Here is a 22,474-nt window from a genome sequence, read left to right as displayed (position 1 = left end):
CATCCAGCCTCATTAAAACCACTTTATGTTAGTTTACCTAACTGCAAAGGCAAATATTTTTTCAATATAAATCCTTGACCCTCCATTGAGATTAAACACATATCAAAACACGCAATAAATGTATCCACTGGCATCTAGATGAAAGCACTAATAGGAGGCTCATATAATGAGCTATACAGGAAAACCTAGAGCACAATTCAACTCCAAGACAACTAATACCACCAGAAAAAGCTCTTACTAACTTTGCTAAGCCCAGGACGCACAACCTTTTTCCAACACAGACCCCCAAATTCTTTATAAAGCTGGTAAGGCTACGGCAAGCAGACAAGAATTTAAAACTCTCTTTTAAGGAGTTTAGAGCCAACAAAGCTCCTGGTATTTTAGTGCCATTGCAGGCTCTTGTAACACTGCAGGCATTTAGAAGCACTAGCAAATTAATATGCTGCACCAACTCATTTGGTGAACAATCTCATTCAGATCTTAAGCTGCTTGTCCTGTGTTCTGAATGTGTTGGCAGGCTGAAAAAATCTGAGGCGCCGCAGATATTTCCTGAAAGGGTGCTACAGTTTTTCAAGAGCAAAGCCACTTGCTGGACTTTGGACTGATTACTGGGACAGCAATAAAAAGAATTCTTGTGTCTCGAAGACAAACAAAACCAAGACCACCACACCACATGCAGCGTGATGTTCTTAGTCAAAGGACTAACACAAACCATGGTTAAATGTTATTAAAATCTTCATAACAGAGAGATCCTGGTTAAGTTTGGGTCACCGTGGTGACATAGCATGTTTTAGAGGAATATTTCTCAATTCACTGCTTTATTAAGACTATGGCATAGACAAGTGTGCTGCACACAGAGCACATGGGGTGGAATTTTGTGTCTGAATCTAAAGATATGTGATCCTGATTTCCCCTCTTCTCACGTTCCTGCAAGATCAAGTAGAAGGCTACCACACCACCAACAACAAATAAACAGAGGGAATGCTTACACTACAGCCTGCTACTTGTGTTTTCCTAACACAGCAATAACAAACCATGAAGTATAAAAAGAGGATGGCAAAGCAGAGTGCTGCTCTTCTTTATCACTATTGTGGGGAGAAATTTAACAAGTGTTTGCCCAGAAAGTAAGATTCCCCAACTCTGCACATCTGTGTGGAATAAACCTTGCCCACAAACTGCATGGAAATCGATTACAAATTCACTTCTCTAAAGGAAGAACGATTCTCCCTTTAACATCAGCAGCTGATAACACAACAATAATAACAAATACAGTTCACAGATGAAAATACTGCAGCAAACAGCTCAAGAGAGCTGACTGACATCTCACAAGAGAACCATAAATTTAGGTCAGCTCGTCACTGCTCTGCTCAGCAGAGGAACAGGAAACAGTGTGATGTGCAGAAGAAGATGTCGGTCACTTGGGCTCACTGTTTCCTGCAGCAAGAGAGAAATTACAGCCCACTTTCAAAATGACTTTAGCACACTTGCTTCAACTGGATGAGCCTGCAAGGTGGAGACCAGCTCGCTCCATTCAGGAAACAATCTCCCCTTCTGGGAGCCTCCAGAGGATTCACACAGCAACGGCCTCCACAGGGAGATGAAGTTGCTTCTACATTATTTTTGAGCAAGACCATGTAGGGCACCTCATAATTCCATTTTTAAGGAGTAATTCACTCCTTAAATGAAAAGAAAACACACACATTCCATCCTCCCTTTATCAGGGATGTGTGAATATCACCCACACACAACTTCAGAAGTCTAGACCGGGAGAGTTTTAAGCAGATACCATTAAATATTGATGTTGTATTTCATTTTCTTGCATGACTATTTATTTGAAGGGAATTAATTAGCACATTGAAAAAACCAATTCTTTGAAATGTGCCTGTCATACACACAGACTTTTCATAGCATCCAGGGAACACTGTAATTATAGTGCAATTTATTTTGGGTGTCTATCAGCACAGTATATTGATTCGCAATGTAAGAAGATACAATAAAATAGATGATCTCTATTCTACTTTTAAGTTTGTCCCAGAGTACAGTAACTATTAAGTAGTTACAATTTCACATGTAAGAACTTTCATAACAAATGTGGGCACAAATGAAATTACTGTGTTTTAGCCCAGACCAGAAGAGTCATGAGAAGGGAGAGGTTTGAGAGCTGTGTGCAATTTTTACATCCTTGTGTGACTTGTGCTTCATCCTTCCAATCTTGCTTGTCTTTAATTCATATTCCACAATTTGCAAGATGGGCCATCAGTGCCTGGATTGTGTAGTACCTACCTGGCACAAGGAGGATGGGATCTCCAGCAACAAATGCTGACAATCACCTCAAGCTTCATGAAATAAACAAAAATTTAAATTAAAAAAAAGAAAAAGTGTGACTTCTGGAGCAGTGCAATACCCTTATTAAATGAAAGCCCAAGTGCTACAAGGACTGGCATTATGTAAATGACACAGAGGCATTCCTCAGAAGTCTTGCTAGATGCATTTACAATTCATTTCTTACTGGAATGAAATACTATTAGACAATATCTTCCAAAGTGGAACATATTAAGGGGCAAGTTCTTATTTTTGTGGAAGAGATGTCTGGCTTTGGATATTACAGTTCATCAGAGTAAATGCAGCTGGGAAAACTCATCACCTCAAAAAACACTTATTTTTTTTTTCCCCCCAAGTCCTGCCATTTTATTAAATTACCAAGTCACTATCAGCAAATCTCCTCCCAGTGCTCTGGGTCTCTCAGAGTAAGTTATTTGCTGGTTTTATGGCACTTGGTATCTTCAAGTGACCTACAGGACACAGTCCCTTGTTCAACACGACACTTCCTGACTCAAGTCTGCAAGAGGTTATCACACAGCACTTCAGTCAGCATCTCTGGAAACAAACGCTGCAAATCCTAAAGTACTTGGTGATGTGAGTAAATCTCATGAGTAATGCAAGAGAGGCAAAAACAAACTGTTTTTTAAGAATAAATAATCTACTCACGGGAAGCAGGACACAGCGGGGGGGACAGTGGAAAATAACGTGATGTTAAAAAAAAAACACAACAAAATGCTGCAGAATATCAGAAAAGAGAAGATTTACTTTACCAGAGCTCAAGACTAAGGGTGTAAGGCATCTGTATGTATTGGAGAAGAATTTCTTATCGGGACATATTGCAACAAATGCTTCAGAAAAACACGTGCCTGCCATGAGACCAAAGGTTCTGAACATCACCCTGCCTTGCACGGGCATTGAAGCAAACACGGTGACAGATGTTCAGGGAGCAGAGTCAGCATTACTAAACTGAGCACTGTGATCTAAATGTCTTATTAACCTCAAAAAAAAAGCCCAAGATCAGAATGCAGAGAGATGCAGTGGATGCATAAACAAAAAGCCCACAGCTTCTGCTCTTGTCTGCACTGAAATCATTCAAATCACTCACAAAGGGCTCAAGAACACAGTTCAGTCTTATAAAACGTGTTTTAGTTGAACAATGGTACAAAATACAAGCAATTTTTACAATAAGATGCATTAATAAATAGTTTAAGCAACATTTTACACCAGTGCAAGTGCTTTGCCAGACAAAGCTTATCTTAAGGGCTTCATATTAGAAGTGATAGTGGTGGCAAGGTAGAAACAAATCTCATGAGTTTACCCTTTCTCTAAAATTAAAAGACTGTAATTTAAGCAAAAATAATAAATTTAACTACAGATAAAATCCCCAAAGCTTTTCATATATTTACTTTCTTGTCATCTTTGTAATTCTATTCCATTGCACTTTTCTCTCTAAGCTGAAGAAAATGACATTGTTTGCAAACTTTAAATCAAATATTTTGAAACGCAGACACTGAGATAACACAGTGTCTCATTTATACAACAGTAATTAACATTTTATCTTGGGACATGAAGATAAAAAGAACAGTCCTTGTTTTATTTTGTTTCTAATGGGAATGCAAAATATAGGATAAATATCTTCCAAATCTGGACTTATCTACAATTCTTAGGTAAACAGAACTGCCTTAGAGACAAAAGGAACAATGAAAATAAACCTTCAGAATGGTCATGCCCTGAAACATTTACCCAGGAAGCAACGTCAAGAAATAAGAGCATCTCCCATACCCAAAACGACTCAGTCACTCCTGTAAGCACCCACGAGAGCATCACAAGCAATGCAGAGCTGTCACCCAGATTAAAGCTCCCTGCAGGACCTGGGACACACACGGGATCTGCAGAAACCCCGGCAGAGGGAACACCCCCAGCTGGCAGGTGACTCCTGCAGCAGTGCCAGGCCACCACAGCACCACCAGGGATCCCCAAAGCTTATGGTGGACCTGGAGACTCCAATCTCAGCACTCAGCTGCTCCTTCTGACACAAGTTTTACCAGTCCCTTGACCTGTATCAACTCCCATTATTAAAAACACCAATGTGCCAGCCTTCCTCTTCTCCCTTTTTCCCCTCTCCCTCATATCTAGGCTTTGCTTACTCCAGCTTTCATCCATTATGAGGCTGCAGCTCTGTTTCTTGGATTAAAGAGCACTCAAACACACAAGAAATGCTTTTGTTTGAAGAACAAACAGGAACCTTCTGTCCAACCTTTGACTTGGATGGATCTGAGCTACTGATCTTCACACAGCAACTGGAGCTTCTGGGCTCAGTTCCCTGAAGGTCCCATGACTCCCCAACTATTTTATAATGCAGGGATAGACCAGTTGCTCCGTGAGCAGTTGAATCATCTAAAAAATATGAAAGAGGATATTGACTTGAATCTATGAGATGTTTTTATCTGCCAAGCAGGGAAAGCAAGTTTGGCCTCTGAACCAGGCTGATTCAGAGAGGGGAAGAGGAAAACAAATGTGTGTTTACCTTCGTACACAGAGGGGAGGGAGAGAAAGAAAGAATTTCTCACGAATTGACAAGAACATCCCCTCCCACAGCAAGGACAACAAGGTCATTCAGTGCTCTACAGCTGTTCCAATGACAATACCTTCCACTTAAAATAGTTTTTGGAAGCTACAACTCTGGTCCAAAGGTTGACTCGAAACTGCTCCCAGCCAAGGAAGGGAAAAATAAAGGGTTTGTTTTTCACAAACCCTGAAGTTTAAATCCATCTCCCCAATTAACAGAGTTTTGGCTGGTAATTCATGGCTCAGACTAGTGGACCATGAGCCACCAGGACCAATGAAGTTTGTGTTATGGTAGAGCATCTCTGAAGCCAGAGGTTTAAGATGACCCCACCTGCCAATTTCCATCGGGGACGTTCAGAAAAGAGTCACCCTAAAACATTCCAGCTTTCCTGAAGTCCTCAGGCCTTCTGGATATACATGTAAAGGATTCCAATATTCTGGAAAAAGAAAATTACTGCTTACCTGACTTGGGCTGCAGAGTGAGATAGAGCAAGACAAAGTGGCTGAGAACTAAGAATGAGACTGAAGAGGCATCATCTGGTCTACCTCTTATTTTTTGAGTACTTCTGCACATCCATAACAATCAGTAAGCACATCCAACAAGGCTACTGACACATTATAGTTAATTCTTGCCTGTGAGCACAGCACTTAATGGACAGACTGAAGCTCAGTCATCATGCTTCATTCCTCTTCCAAGGTAATGAAAGTAAAAGAAAAGTAAAATTCCAGAAAAACTGAATGCAACCGTGACGTTTTTATCCCCAAGAAATTCCTGCAGCATTGTGGACTCTGCAAATGCACACAAGTAAACACAATCTTAACATTTTGCAAAATTAAGACATAATACAATATGTGTAAGAACCCATATTTCCTCAGTAGTGAGTGTTGTTAAAAAACCTGTGCATTTCCTGGTTTTAAGATGCCTAATTCCACTAATTTAATATTTGTGACCATATCTATTTTTGGAACATCTATGGAACACGTACACAAAGGAGAGAAAAACAAATTCTAAATACAATGCCATGAATAGAGCTATAGTTCATGCATCTTTTCTTCCCTAAGAGAATCTGAGCATTAAGCACTGCACCACACAAAGCAAATGTATCACAGCCCCTTTTTTAAGGGTGATTTGTGCCTGTGGCTTTTTTTTCCCCTGTTACTTTTGGGTTCATCTTCTGATTATTTTCAAAATTCTCCTGTTCAGGAAAGCTTCTTGAAGTGCATTAGGGCTTACACACTTGTCCCAGACTGTTTAATTCAGCCCTAATACCTTGAGGAAGCTTCAGGATGGATTGTTGCTGTTCCGATTAAGGAATCAATCCCACCCCCTGTTGAGAAGGTTGGATGGATGCCTTGCCCCCAGAGGGAAATCAACACTGCTCCACTGACCAGCAACTCCCAACCACCACTGTACACTCAGGGATCATGAATAAAGAAAAAAAGCACTTAATTCTTACATTCTAATTGTAAAAGGGTTTCTGAATTTCCATTATTTAGACATTTTTTACTAGTTCAACTCTGCAAGTGTGGATTCCAGCTTCTGACTCCTCTGTCACTATTCCATTTTTTTTTCTTTTTGGTTCCCAGGGATTAACCCACAAGCAAAACCACAGAAGATGACTACACTGAGCCAACAACAGATTCAACATTCAATACAAATGCCTATAATTGTATGCACGGAACCCATAAATATCATGTAAAATGTCTTCTGACCTCTGTGTGAATGGAGTGCACTACTTTGTCATGCTGTTCCCAACCATCAAGCACTTCAACTCAGCTGCTAATAACCAAGTGAAATATTTATATTTGTATTGTTTAGCTCAGCAAAGGCTTTTGTGAGTGGAACAATTCAACACACTCCCTCAACCATTAAATGCTGGCATTATGATACACGAGCTTTGTGTTCAAGACTAAGTATTCTCAAAGAGTGACAACTATGCAGACCCAGTCTCCAAAGATGCCTAAATTAGGTGCATGTGTTTCACAATACCATATTTCTTGTAAAAATTTTCGTCTTCCAACAATTACAGCTTTCCTATTTCAAGATAGCTGCATGTCAATCATACTGAACCTCTGGAAAAAGAGTTTTCAGCAGTTTCATATATAATACAGGTATAAGGATGACGCAGACAGGAATCAGAGCAAGAGCCACAATGCAGAAATGAAAAAGAAGCCCACATTTATCTGGAAGAGGTGGTGGGGAGATGCTCACAGTTCATATTGTGCTTTATCAGGCATGGATGCACCCTGCCACCCTTCCAGGGCAGTTTTCTGGGCTACTCTACTGCATCTCAGAAAGCCACATGCACCCACACAGCCAGATAAACTTTATTTTATCTTTAAATAGAGCTGGAAAGTAGCTAGCCCCCCCTATTCCAAAAATAAGGTTGTAAATCTCCAGGGCACTGATTTAAATAGGAACCGAGTCACACATGTCATGTGAGATGCATTCTCACCACCTAAAGAGCCAGCTGGTTCACTTTTAGGTTTCAGGTAAAGCAAAGCATGCAACAATAACCTGGGAGTGCTGGATGCCTTGGCTGGCTGTCCCTTGGGAGGATGGAGCAGGTCAGCTGATGGCATCTTTGAGCAAAGCAGCAAAGAAACCCCCAGACACGACAGAAATGTTTGCTTAGGAGGGGGTTTTTTGCACACCAAAAACCAAAGCAAAGCTGTGCTACACAGTTTTGGAGCTTTTGCATGTTAAGTTATGAACACATGCCAACAGCATCCTCTGTGAAACCCAGATGTTTCACAACTCCAAAGACTTGTAAGGAAATAAAGGCTCTTGACCAGCACATACAACCCTTTTCTCTCACCCTTTATTTTTAGGCTTTTCCAGTGACTACACACGAGCAAAAGGATCTCAGACTGTTATATTTGGGAGAGACAGACAAGACGGGTGAAAAAATATTTATGTAGGGTTCTATCACAGCTCTCCCAGTCCATCCACTGCCAGTTTTTCTTTTACTACAGTAAAACCTTAGTTACACACTAATTAATTAATGCTACTCCTGTAAGACCCACATTTGACAGATCAACATCCCTCAAGAGCGCAAGAAATATTTCCCTTCCCCATTTACCTTTTGTTTGAGAAAACACACTTCCATTCACTCACTGCTTCATGCCAATCATTTTTTGTAAATACAAGATAAAAGTGTTAAAGCATTTATCTCTGCATAAGAGAGCATAATGCAGAGTGAAAAAAATATTATCTAAACACATTTTAGGCTTATTTGCTAAACAATTCCTCAAGGCTTTCTGCACAGAACGAGTGGATGAAAAACAGCAGTGCACACACTTCTGGATAAAGCTCTCATTTGGGGGATGTGGTCAAATATTCCTCCACAGTGAGTAAAGATGCAAAACGAAACCACAGAAATCAACGTGCACACATTGAAACCAGTACGTCAACTCTACTTAAATGTTACACGGAAAAAGCCACATAAAATAGCAATGCTACACAGCCAAGCAGGTAAAAGAGGACTGCTGGGTCTATTAATTACTTTTCTGCTTTGCTTCTTATCTAATCTTCGTCCTTTCCTCCATGCTTCTTCCTTCCCCTTGTACACCCACTGTACTTTCTCCTGATCCCATCAAACTCTTGACTTGTCCTTCCTAATGCACTAATCCCATTGCATGGCCTGTCTGACAGCAAGTCACAATCCCACCCGTCCTACCCAGAGCCCAACCCTGCTCTCCCTACAAGCTCTTTATTCAGGCTGTTTCCTTGTTACTGACTGGTTCCTTGTTTTCTTTGTTTAAATTCATTTTCTCCTCCTGAGCTCATTTCTGCTGCTTCCTTTGCTCAGCTCACCCTGGTTCTCCCCCTGTCAGAACTGCCAGCTTCAAATACCTCTCCTCAAATGACCCTATCTCCATCATTCTTGGCACTTCAATCACAGGAGCAGTTCCTAGACAAGCAGATCCAACTGCCTGTAACCAGATCTTAGCATGATCTTCTGCTCTTTCTTCCCCACCTTCAGTCTCCTGAATCAGGCAGCTTCCTCTCTGACCACAGCACCTCACTCACCCTCAGGTGAGTGTAACAAGAGAAGAACCAGCCTGCAAGAACAGAAGAACCGGTTTGCTACCATTAAGAAAGTACACAGGTGGTCAGGAGGACCTTTAGCACTGGTGCAGCCATGCTTTCCATCCCCTCTCCCTCCCAGCTGGCAGTCTGCTTTCTTCCACTATTCTTCCCTAACACAGACCCCACTCTTCCAGGGCTGTCCTCCAGCCAGCTTCTTCCTCTGCCAACAAAGGAGCCTGAGAGCAGGAGAGGCTGCCCAGCTCCACCCTGGCCTTGGGCAGCCATGGCATGGGATGTCTGGCTGCTCTCCTGCAAGGACCAGACTGAGCCATCTGCAATTATTCCCTGGGTGACCTCATCACCTTGTCCCACAAAAACCCCTCCGAGGCCAAAACGTAGCCAGCGCCCACGAAGACTTTGTCAATAATATCTCCTCTGAGCACATGCAAAGTGGTGTTTTTCCAAAGACTTACAGTTGGGAATATTTTCTCAAGAACAGCACCCTGTTCAACAGCTTTTGTCTGCCAAATTTTAAACCCTTGCTCCAGTGAATGGGAGCACAGCAGCTTTCCAAAACCCAAGAGGCATCGTGTTTAGCATGTGCAATACGCTGGCCCTGGTAACAACTGAATAATCCTGACTAATCTGAAACACAAAAAGCAAGAGGTGGGTGCAGAAAGGAGAAAACTGCAGCCTGGAAACACTAATGTGGAAAAAAAAATGTAAGCAGCAGAAAATAGATAACTAGAACAGGAAGTGTTAAATACCTTCCCAACAAGAAGAGCTCCCAGCTCAGAGGCTGAGAGAGAAAACTGTCCAAGGCACCCAATAAGCAATTTCTTGGTGTTAATTGGAGCAAAATCTCCAGGAGTGCATTTAGGAAAAACCGTATTCTCAGGATCTCTGCAAGATGATCCTTCTCCTGTCACATAGGTAGTACTCCTTTATCTGCACATCCACAGGCTCAGTGCAATGAAAGTAAAATGTTTGAACTATAAAATGAATAATTTATGAGAGAAATTGTACCTGCTGTTCCCAGAGGAGTAAGTCTAAACACTACAAACTACCCTTCCCCTTCAGACACGTGAATGGTGCCAGCAGCACTCATGCCTGCCCCACTGCAAGGGCAGAACTGAAGGAATTGCTTTATAAAAACTCTTTAGGTACCAAATAGAAGCACTTGAAAAACACCCAATAGGAGATGGCCAAGTGACACATATTTAATGGAAGAAATCTATTTTATTTCAGCTACAGCAAGAATAATCCACTATGGGATTTCCTCAGGATTAAGGACTATCTGGGTGAATTGGTAGCTCATTGGGGACCATCCTTGTAAACCAGGCATTAGTTCCCAAGTGACTCCATTTTAAGTTTTATTGCTTTACTGGGTTTCAGAGGGCAGCTAGGGGATTGTTGTTGTTCTTCTGGGTGTTTTCCCAATTAGGTTGACTCTTCCTCCAATAAATTAAGGACAACATTGCAACAGAACTGCCTCTTTACGTGCTTTACAACATGATCTGCTTCAGTGATCAGCAATGAACACCAGGCAAGCAGCATTTCATTCTTGCACTTCAACTCTGCTGTAAGTAATCTAGAAACCCCCATCTCCAGTATTTTCAAATTTTAGATGGAAAAAGAAACATTTCATTTAATTATGCCAACAAACTATTCTTAATAAATTGAACCAAAAGGAATTATTGATCACATTAATAAATTTGTCGCCGGACAACACGGAGACAAGACAATCATGTTAAATTCCAAAAGGATCCAAACTATTCCACCACACCTGCTTTAGAAAAAGTAAAAACATCATATCCTGTACATACACACAGCATATATAGTACTTTTCCACTGTTTTGTATTTTAGAGCCAAGGCCATTGATTGAGCAGAATAACAAAGACGGCGACATGCTAAGAGAGAACAGTGTTTTAACACTCACCAGCTCACTGGTTAAAGCAAAAAAATTAATAGAAAAGCAGTGTTTGTAGGGGTGGAAGGAGGAAGAAAAGTTTCATTTGAAGTGTATGATTATACTGAAGGGGGAAGTTATTTTAAAATATTTACAAAAACACTAAGGAAACTCAACAAAGCATTGGATTTTGACAGCTGGATTGGATTCAATGTATAACCAATCTCAGCAACATTATTTCAAACAGGATGAAAGTGAATTTCCAAAAATTCATTAGCAGGTTACCTGCCCAGCAATCAAAGGCAATAATGAGAAGCAGGTTATTAAGTTACAGTGCAGCAGTGGCTCCTACTCTTCATGTGGAATTCGGCTTTTGAAATTCTGCTTTAAAAGAATGTTTTACAGCTTTTGAAATTCTGCTGTAAAAGAATGTTTCACAACATGAGTAACACTAATGAGCTGCAAGGAGTCCAGAAAAACATCGTCTCATGTTTGACTGCCTCCCCATATGGCTCGAGGAAGCGGGGGATCTCGAGCAGCCACAATACGACTGGGAAGAGCCTGTGGCTGAAAGGGAAAACATGTATTCTGCAGCCTTGACTCACGCTGAAAGACCCTAAATCCCCCATTTTCTTAATGAATAGGTAGGAAATACAAGAACAGGTTGGAGACAATATTGTAGAAAACCTCTTTCTTAAAGCAAAGCAGAATTGTAAACGAGATTACTCACACGTTCAAACATTTAAGACCCAGCAACTCTTTTAGGTACCAGAAGAGAGTCGTCCTACTCCTGGTGCCTGCAGGTGCTAAGGGACCTCACACATAACCCCATTCTCCAACCAACCAGCTCCTGCGAGTAGCAGAGGAGCCCCCACACCACACATCATCCTAAAGTTTAAAGATGATCTCTTTTTAAGCTCACAAAAAGGAATATGGCAGCAGTAACTTTACTGTGCACAGAAAAAGGAGAGCAGCAGCCTGAAATCTCACCCCGTGCTGGGCAAACACAGGAAGGTGTGAGCTGCACAATGCAGATACCGTGTCATGATTCAGCTTCTGTAAATTATTCCTCACTCACTAATCTGCATATACTTACTCACCACTTAAAACAGTGAGTGAGCCACTGTGAAATAAGGAGATATTAATGTCAGACAGTTTTGCTACCTCAAAACTGTCCAAATAACTATACAGAACACCAAATCAATACTATATAAGTAATAAAAAGCGTATTTTGCTTTGAAGTGCCCATCTCCAGCACTCTGTGTACAACTGTTACTGAGAGCTTTAGGATAACCAAGCCAAAATTATAAATATAATGCATTTATTACTGACTTTAGCCTGTTTTCCTCCAGTCTCTCACTGTATTTGCTTTCAGGTTGCCTTACTCTGGGAGCTTTTTTTTTTTTTTGGTGAGTGAAATTTCAGACGCTTTGAAATACACAGAAGTTTTAACTAAACAGAAACCAAGATTCTGTGAAACACAAAGAAAAAAAGGTCAGGGATACACAGCTCCGCCTCTAGGAGTTGTCTGAACGACATCAAATAAGTTGCAACAATTCACAGCCAATTTACAACAAAATACACGTTTCAGAAAAGCATTTGCCATCACCACAGGAGAAGATCGTCTAAGCTGCCAACAATTCCTCCACCCACCTGTGAGGGTTCGGCCTATAATGGAAACTCTCAGCTCATCAGAGTTAACCTGTGACTTATCAGGCAAGACTAAAGACTCGTGTCCTTCTCCCATCAGACACCATCTCCTTTTCCTTAGTTGGAGACTAACAGTTAACACCCAAAAACCGAAGAATTGGGGGGGGCGAGGGCTGTGGGAGGTGTGAGAATGGGATGGGTGGGATGACACACACCCCATTTCTATTGTATGCAATCAACTAGTGGTGCACACAATGAAACTAGATGTTGGCTCGAGAATCAATACATCAAACCTTAGATCCAGCTCGGCAGATCCTCTTAGAAAGGGCAAGCTGAGGAAAAACAAGGCCTTCGTTTAAGATGACATTTGACTGCTGTGCCCAGACAGCACTACCACCTAATGTCACCCAGGTCAAAGCCACCCAGGTGCTCCAGACTGTTTCCAAATGTGAGTCAGCACTATATGCAACAGCCATACATTGCAAATCCTATTGAAGAACAATGCTGCATTGAAGCAAATTGCAGAAATGCAAGATTACAGCTGTTTAAACACCAATTCTGCTGATGAAATAGGGACGCGAGGGAGTCCTGAGAGAGGAAACAATTGAGCAGTTACAGAGAGCAAGTGGGGCCTTCAGGTTCTCAGAGTTGCACCTACGTGGAATGAACTTTAAAAGGCAAAACCAACCATATCCACAATCCATGTTTTTGCATACTAAAGCATACTGGAACTCTACAAGCAAAAGGTGTGGTTCCCCAAGGTATCAGTTCCGTGAGGAGTTGGCTCACAGAGCCCCTTTGCATGAGGGCAGCAAATTAAATCCTTTGCAAATACTGAATATCCACCTTCACACAGGCTGAAAGGACAGTGGCAGCTGTTAGCAGCCACCCAGCTTTCACAAAGGTCAAAGAAAATTTTGATTAAATCACCTTCCTCCCCAAGCTTTTTTTAAACTTTACACTGAATGTGGAAAAAAAAAACCAACCCAACAACAAACCCACAGCATGTGCACCTCTGAAACATTCATACTGAAACATTCATAACAAAATGGTAAAACTTTCCACATTTAACCCCTTGACCACTTGCACTTGCCATGCTATGACAGTATTCAGAAAAGGCAGAGTTTTTCCCGGACCATTTAACCACAGATTTACACACAGCTCCCCCAAACTACATCCTGTACCAAAACTCATCATCAACGAGGTTCATCCCATTCAATATTCAAACCATGAAGCCACAGCCTTTTCCACTCAGAAGACAAGCACCCAAGTGCCAAGGTTAGTTTCAGCTCAGTTTGCAGTGTAATTCCACTTGTTTCAAGGGCTTCATACCACACGAAACAGCACTGGTGGGAAGTGTGGCACACACTAAGATTTTACTGGCTAAAGCACCCTTCACAATGGCTGTGTATGCCATGCTCCGTGTTCTTTCCCACTAACCAAGAGAGAAAAAAGGGTGAAGGAGATGCAAATGTGCTTTTACAGCCAATTGACCCCAAAGCATAGTTACTGAAGGTACAAGTCAGGTCTGCATACTGGTACATATAATCTTTACTTACCATTTACATTAAAAATCATTATTATTTAAATTAGCAATTAGAAAACATTGCCAATTTCAAGAATCAGACATGAAATAAATATGTACTATACCCTCCTATTTGTTAGCCCTTAATGCACTCCTCTTCAACCAGGGTGAAAAATAAAACAGTTCAGAGCTATTCTGTCCTTCACCCATCGTTTCCTCCTCGGGTCCTGAATGTCTGAAGTAACAGGTAGAAAGAATTCTGCAGGGCTTGGGTGGATGGACAAACTGCACAGAGCAGCCCTGCACACAGGGAACTCACACAGGGTTACAGGAGACCTTCAGGTTCTGTCCTGTAACACTGGATTGCAGGGAGGCCCCGAATGATCTCATTATCCCAAGCATTCCACCTCATATAGGATATAAATGCTGCATTATTATCTCTAATAATTCTGGTTATGGGTCCATTTACACTCACAGGGACAATCTTGAGATGTAACTCAAAGTCCAGAATGGAGTGAAATATCAAGAAGAACTTTGCAATAGGATTTGCAACCCAGAGGCAGAGAGATACATTGACATCACAGGCTAAAAGCCTGTTTTGGGAATAACTTCCACACTGCCAAAGGGATTTTACTGCTTCTGAAGTATGAGGCTTTCTGCAACCAGCTTTTTTTCCCCCTGCAGGAACGAACAGAAATTCTACATAACTCCATGCACATTAGCATTCTACATGCTCTAAAAAGCAAGCTCGATTTTACTTCTCCTTTGCTACATTTAAAGAGGTGAATCACGAACACACAAGCAGCCTGGTAGATCAGAGATAGAGGGTGCAAGTCAAGCCTGAGCAAACATCGCTGATCTTTCTAGCAAATTTCTAAACGACAGTTGAAAACACTTGTTATTGCCTCAACTTCCAGTCCTTCAATCCATATACCAGTCATATGTAGAACAGGAATTTGCTGCTTACAACACCTGCTCCTAAAAACCCATTCTGTGGCTACTTAAAACAAAGACTAAGTTCTGAAGTAAATGGAAATTTAATTTTGTTTAAAAACAACACGCCACGATCAACAGAAGAAGGTGGCATATATTAAATACAGGTTGTTTGTGTGGTTTCCTTTGCCCATGAAATGGAGAATGCAGAGTGAGAAATCACTGTTTTGGCCTAAATACCCAGAGCGCTGGAAACCGTCAGTGTTTTCAAAGCTCTGCCCAATTTAAAAGGGACCAACTCCTGCCAAATTTGTATCTAGATTAATTTAATCCGTTGTTCCAACCCCTTTCCTCAGTAACCTGCTACACTTCTCAAAGTGCTACACTGAAGACACGAGGCACGATACTTTGATGCTGAATAAGCCAATTTCACAAACAAAATTTTCAGAGGAAAAAATGTTACAAAAACAGTTTGTAACTGCTGCAGAAGGCAAATACATGACTGTGTGCACACACCTGCAAATACTGCATAAACAAAAACAACTATTTATAAACACTACTCTCTACTACTGTTCTTGTGCACAAACAAATCAGTATCACTTGGAAACTTTGAAGAATGGGAAAAAAATTAAGTTCCTTTTGAGAATTCAGAATTAATTTGTCAAAATTGTTATTTTGCCTCTTACTCTAATCACACTCAAACTAGTTCATCCCCTCCCAAAGCATCCAAGACGTAGAAAAAGGAGGCAACTGCAGATTTCCCCAGAAACACTTCCACGCAGCAGAGCTGTTTATACAGTGATGAATCAATATAGCATCACTACACACTCTTTCAGCAGTATGTATCACCTTTCTTTCTATGGCATATAAAAACATACCACAACAACCTCTCCCAGTCAGCATTTGCTCCCTAATTTACCGTCTAGTTCTAACCAGATTTGGCTACAACACGACTCCAATGTCACAGCAAAACGGGATGCTGAACTGCCTTCCAGAACGGGCTAGGAATGCATCCAGAAAGGACAGCAATTAGCACGTCTAAAATAACCATTTCTACACAGAGCCAGTTTAAAAGCTCAGATATGGTTTCATCTCAACTCGCACCGGTTACCAGCCACAAGCAGATGACTACAGGAGCGAATCCTGCAGTGCTCTGCAATCCAGATGACCCTCTGCCACTCATTCTTGACTTCTCCATTCAAAACACCGTTTCCGTTTTCCTCTTCCCCCTCCTCCCGAGCACAGATTTGTCCCGAGATGTTTCGCGTCCCAGCATTAAGGGGACAGCCCGGTGCCCAGGCTCCCGTGCCCGGGTACCAGCCCTCCCAGAGCCAGCAGGTTTATCCATGCTCCACCATCAAACATGGCTGCACCATGTCCTCTTTGTGACTGAATATGTGTAACAGCTCTTCTGCCTTCCCACACTTCTTTCATCTGCCCTCCCTTCTTTCCTCCCATTAGCGAGGGACCATTTCGAATCGCTATTACCCACTTCTCGTTCCTTTTAACAGTTTGATATTTTCCATTAACGCTCCGCCGGCAAACCAAATGCATTTCCACTTTCCAGGTTCTCTCCAAAAACATCAAGGAGCTTTATACACCGAAACCCTCCGCACCTTTAGAACCTGCTTATTCACACTCAACACAAAAAAAGTCTTCTCGTAAAAAACCTCCGTCCGCGGCAGAGAAGCCCCCTAAGAGCGGGGACAGGAAATTTTATCATCTGGCTTGTCTTCCCTGCAGCTCCCTCTCCTGAAACCGGACCCCCTGTTACAGATCCACCTCGGAGCCTCCCGCAGCAGCCAACACACAAAAACCACCCGGGGCGAGCCTCCCTCCGCTCCGCAACGCCGCCGCTTTTTTTTTTTTGTGTGTGCTGTGGAGCTTTTATTCTTTTTAAATTATTATATATATTATTAATTTCTCCAGCAAAAAAAAAAATAAATAAATAGGAGTCCCGAATCCCCCCTGGGATTTTTTCCCTGCGGTGGTCGCGCGTTAAAACTTGGCGAGAGCGGGGCGGCCGGGGAGCGCCGGGCGGGCGGCAACGCTGGGCACGGACCGACCCCTCCCCCCGCACCGGCCCCGCACGGACCGTTATGAGCCGGGCGGCAGCGCAGCGCGCTCCCCCGCACTCACCCACTCACTCACCCACAGCTCCGTGCCCCAGCTCATGGCTCCCCGGGGGAGGGGGTCGCCGTGCCCTGCTGCGCGCTCTTCGCCGTTCGAGGGGCCGTGCGGGCGGGACGGGCGCGCTGCTCTCACCGCCGCTCCGCGCCTCATCGCCCCAAAAATGCCCGCGCGAGCGCGCGGGCGGGCGGGGGGGGCGAGTGACAGCTGGGGCGCTGCGCACGCGGCCCCGCCTCGGGCGCGGAATCCATCGGTGAGTCCGGAGCGCCCGAGCTGGGGGGACCCGCAAGGAGCGGCCAGCCCGGCCCTCGGCCCCTCACAGCACCGCCTCAAGAGTCGCGCCCTGCGCCCCAGAGCGCCGTCCAAATGCTCCCTGAGCTCTGTCCGCCTTGGCGCTGTGAGCCTGTTCCAGCTCCCGACCACCCTCTGGGGGAAGAACCGCTTTCTTATATATATCCAGCCTAAACCTCCCCTGACACTTGAGGCCGTTCCCTCGGGTCCTGTCACTGGTCGCCACAGAGCAGAGATCAGTGCTTGCCCTTTCTCTTCCCCTCACCAGGAAGCTGTAACTGCAGTGAGGTGTCCCCTCAGTCTCCTCTTCGGTCACCAAAGAGCTGGCACCCCCTGCCCACAGGGCAGCCCTGCTCGCACAGTCATCGAATCATAGACTCAGCAAGATGGAAAGAGACCTTTAAGGTCATCGAGTCCAACTGTCCGCCCAGCATTACCAACTGCAACCCCTAAATCACATCACCCAGCACCACACCCAACACCTCCAGGGATGGTGACTCCACCACCTTCCTGGGCGACCCATTCTAATGCTTGACCACCTGAACAGTGAAAAAACTCTTTTCTAATATCTGATCTCAATTGCCCCTGTCTCAGCTTAAGGCCATTTCCTCTAGTCACAGTAATCATAGCACATCCTGAGTTGGAAGGGTTATCGAGTCCAACTCATGGCCCTGCACAGGATACCCTAAGAATCCCACCATGTGCCTGAGAGCGTTGTCCAAACGCTTCTTGAACTCAGACAGGGTTTGGGAGGTGACCACTGCCCTGGGGAGCCTGTTCCAGGGCTTCTTGACCACCTCTAATTTGAATCTCCCCTGTCTCAGCTAAAGGCCATTTCCTCTGGTCCTCTCACTGCAGGTAGAAGACACTGGCCCCCACCTCACTACAACCTCCTCTCAGTTGTAGAGAGCAATGAGGTACCCCTGGAGTGCAGCCCCTTCTCCTCTTCTTGAGACTAAAGAAATCCAGCTCTCTAGACCTTTCATGAGCCTTATTGCTCTTTGCTGGACATACTCCAGCACCTCAATGTCCTTTTCATAGTGAGGAACCCAAAACTGAACTCACTACTGAAGGTACTCACCAAACTACAGAGGTGGTGATTCCAACCCCACCCACCCTCAGGTGCCACTTCCCCACCTCTTACCGCCCTCCTCCCAAGCCAGGTGGGGCTGGTTTTGAATCAAATGTTCCTGTTTTGATCATTTGTAAAGGAGGCAAGTGCCCTAGAGAAGAAGGGAATCCACACCCTTAAAACTTAGAGCCTTTTCAGCTGTGTCAGGCAAGGTTCAGGTTGGGCATTAGGAGGAATTTCCTCATAGAAAAAGTGATTAAACATCAGAACAGGCTATCCAGGGAGGTGGCAGTGTCACCATCCCTGGAGGTGTTCAAGGAACTGCTGGATGTGACACTCAGTGCCCTGGTCTAGTTGACATGGTGGTGATTGGTCAAAGGTTGGACTCGATCATCTCAGAGGCCTTTCCCAACCTAATTGATTCTGTGAACTGACTGCAAGAGCTGACTTCTAACTCAGCTAAGCAGTATATACACCCCCCACCCCCAAAATAACCCAAATCCGGGAATATTAAATCCACCATCTGTCACCAACACACTCAACGAGCAAGCAAGGAAAATAACCAAATTATCTGCCTTTGCATAAATGTGGGTTATTGTAGCAATTACACAGGCCTTGTAGAAAATGGCTCATTTCCTTGCCAGAGAAATATTTATTTTGTGCTCCTCTTCCTCTGTGTCATTTATTTGAGCTGTGTCACTTAATCTCATTTTGCATTTCTGCTTTTGCTCTACAACAAATGTAAAAAAGAGCTTGAGACTGATATATTTATTGCTGCATCAACTCATGAGAGACTTACATGGGGAGAAAAAAAGGGGAGGATATTTATTCACCTGAGGAAAAAGGCTTCTGCTCATAGAGGGTGGGGATGCTTTTGATGTGAGAAGATAAAAATTGACCAGCTGCTACAACAAGCATTATCTCCTCTGGATTAATGCACTCCTTCCACTGATGCTTGGCTATTACCCTACATGAAAAAGAAAAACATATTAAGCAATTCCAACATTTAGAACAACAATGAAGACAAATGTTATGTTAATAACAGAATTGCGTTTATTTTTATCCGAGTTCCATTGATTTGAACATGGGAGTAGAATGCTGCTCCTCACACAGCTGTTTTTGAAGAGAGACAGAACTGGCAACGCTTTTGTTCATCATTAGAAATTATTACTTTGAAGGACTGACTTCACAACAGCTAAAAGACATGCTGTTCAACTCATTTTAAAGTACTTCTTCTTTCTACTGCCAACATATTTGAATATCCAAGCCTGCCCTGCTGCCTGAAGCACAACCACAGTCTTCCAGGGGCCTGTACTTCCACAGACTCAGCCCCACCATCCTTAGCCCTACACTCATCCAGGACACATTGCAAAACCAGACAGCACAGTTGCATCGAGACTTTTTGAGAGCTTAACCCATAAATAGTTGTAGGAAAAGAATGCACAGAAACAGAAAGCAGCGCTGGTATCATCTGAGGTAAGGTTGCTGTGGAATTTCCTTTTGCACAAAGAGCTGGGAGGGGAACAAGGCAAACCTGTTACACCAGCACGGGCAGGGAAACCTGTCCACACCAAGAGATAGAAATGCTCCACCAGTTCCAGAAAGATAAAGGCCAGAAATACAAGTTTTGTATTATGATGGTACATTTGAATAAGCCATGCAAAAAACTATGACAAGATAGCAAAATTTGTGTGGACAGAGGCTCAAGACAAAAACTAAATAAAAATCTAGATGCTTCTAGAACAGGACTTTCTTTGACTGTCTTTATTGTTTAGCCTGAAACTCTCCAAGGCAGGGACTGCCACTTACATTATTACTTTCAGTTGTACAGTGCCCAAAACAACAGGGCCTGCAGCTTGGCTAGTCCCTAATTACTAATGTAATTAGAAATGACAGGAGCTTTAAGAGCCCTTTATGCTGAAGTAGATGCTGGAAAACTCAGTAGTTCTCAGTCTCAAAAAATAACTCAAAATGACATTTATAAGTTGCATTACCTAGCCCTTATTTATTCAGTTTGCATAATCCATATCTGAGCAACACAGAAGCTGGTAGGAGTTTTCCCTCAGCCATGCTGAGAACAAGACCATGCAGATCTGTTTTCCAGATATGGGCCTATTCCTGTAAATTCTCTGTGTTTACCCCTCCTGTTGTTATGATTCAGAACACTCCCAAATTCAGCTCATAATTCCAAGCAGAGGTAATTCCCCTTTTAGAAAGCCAAGATTTTGTTTAGAAAACCTCAATCCCACTTGAAAATTGCCAGATTAGCTGCTAAATGATTGAGAAACTACATAAAGGAGATAAAATAAATCCCTAAACTACAGTTCAATCTAAGCCCTTTTCTCTGTGTTTGTTTACTTATGCAAAGAAAGAAAAATCACAACTTTCAGAGCAAGTACAAGCACTTCCAGCAGCTTCCAGGGTAGAGCAGGAAGAAGACCTACCTTTCCTCCCAGTTATCACCCATACAGCTGCTTCCCTTTGATTTTATAACTCTACCCATATCATCCATGTCCAAGATAAGGAACGTGGATGCTGCTCGTAACCTCTCATACACTGGGACTGAAACAGCACCAGGAAAGGAAGAGGACACACCTTTCCTTGAGGCCATCACCATCACAGCTGTTTCCTTTCTGCTCTTACAACACTGCACAGGTCATTCAGACACACAGCTTGGGACCTGGGTGCTCTTTAATGACCCATCAGTCCCCAGAGGGGACTGATTAAGACCCGATAAACCGTAATAAAGCGTAATGGCCCTGGCCAGCCCCGCCTGGGGCCTCTGCCATGCACCCAGGAGCTCCATTTAAGCTCTGGTCTGAAAGCCCAGCTGTTTTGCCCCATTTTGCAGGGGGTCCTGACTCCATCTCAGCCTATGCCTGGTTATAAACCCTGTTGATGTGGAGCCTGGCTCACATTTGGCCTTTTTGCAGACCTGCCTCATCCCTGTGGATGCACATTGTTAGGCTGTGACTGACCTTAATTGCCATCACCCAAACTGCAGATTGACTTCTCAGCTCAGCCTTGCCCCTGTCTCATGGCTGTGAACTCACCAGATGACCTGGATTTTGGCTCTTTCCAGCTCCAGCCCCGGGTCTGCTCTTCCCTCCTTGCCCAGGGACTGAGTGGCTCCTGCCCTGTGTCTGTTTTATCTTGCTCATCTCCCCACTCCGTACTTGTACCAATCTCAACAGTTGGCCATGATACACGAAAAAAAAATTAACAAAATCTGTGAAGGGTTCTAATTTCTAATTAGATTTTTTTCTTTGTTTGCTTAAAATGATAAAGAAAAAGATAGCCAGGCTAAGAATAACTCTATGTGCTGGAACAGTACTTTTAGAGCATAGAGAATCTTGTCTGGAAGCCACAATGAAAACATATCAATATAGTGATGAGAGTTTCTGTTACGTGATGGACAGCAGCTGGTTTGCATATTGATAGAGATGTAAATTTAGGTATAGGCATCTTTTAACACGAAAATTCTTAGAGAATTGAATACATAAAGAAAGTAAGCATGTTATAAATTCTATTTTCGGGATCATTTAGTGTAGGTAAGTAACTTAGTTACTACAATATCCTAATAGTTGCAGAAACATTGAAAAAAATAAAGATCTTCAGACAGTTTCCTGTCTGTGGCATAAAAATCCCTGATCTCTCTAAGGAATAATCCTCAGAGTAAGAAAGGCTCTTCAGATGAATCAATACCCAGAACTACAGGGAAATGCCACGTGCTCTTTGACCACTGAAGCCGTCAAAGTGTGCCTGATACTTGGGAGTGGAACACCCTGTGCCACAGCTGTGGTTGCAAAGCAGCTCTTTCTTAGGAGTCAAAACTCTCCAGGTTTCCCACGTGGTCCGTGCGCAGGAATTGTAATCATTACAGCATAAAAAAACCCCCCTCAGAACTAATTCCAAGAAAATATCTGGATCAGAGTTTTTTAGAATAAATTATCTGATGTTTGTAGTTCCATACGTTTCTTACAGTCTGCCTGGTGCAGCTCCGTGCAGCGGAAGGGCTGATGCTGCCAGGACATCTAGTG

At 43.2% G+C, this 22,474-nt stretch overlaps 1 protein-coding gene across 21 annotated transcripts in view; it reads right to left on the bottom strand.

Annotated features, from left to right (window-relative positions):
- The window catches only part of FNBP1 (formin binding protein 1), a 98,035-nt gene extending 80,907 nt beyond the window's left edge, over positions 1-17,128 (bottom strand). For all 21 annotated transcript variants that reach the window (XM_018074252.2, XM_018074253.2, XM_018074251.2 and 18 more), the window contains exon 1: positions 17,093-17,128. In XM_018074252.2, coding sequence (XP_017929741.1) covers positions 17,093-17,116 — 24 coding nt within the window. In that variant the 5' untranslated portion in view covers positions 17,117-17,128. The remainder of the gene's footprint in view (positions 1-17,092) is intronic.
- Between the last annotated feature and the right edge of the window lie 5,346 nt (positions 17,129-22,474).

Source organism: Manacus vitellinus, unplaced genomic scaffold (assembly GCF_001715985.3).
Source record: "Manacus vitellinus isolate BGI_N305 unplaced genomic scaffold, ASM171598v3 scaffold_27_pilon, whole genome shotgun sequence".
In the NCBI taxonomy this organism is placed as follows: Eukaryota; Metazoa; Chordata; class Aves; order Passeriformes; family Pipridae; genus Manacus; species Manacus vitellinus.
Note: the sequence above shows the minus strand (reverse complement) of the source record. Positions and strands in the feature narration are given on the sequence as shown.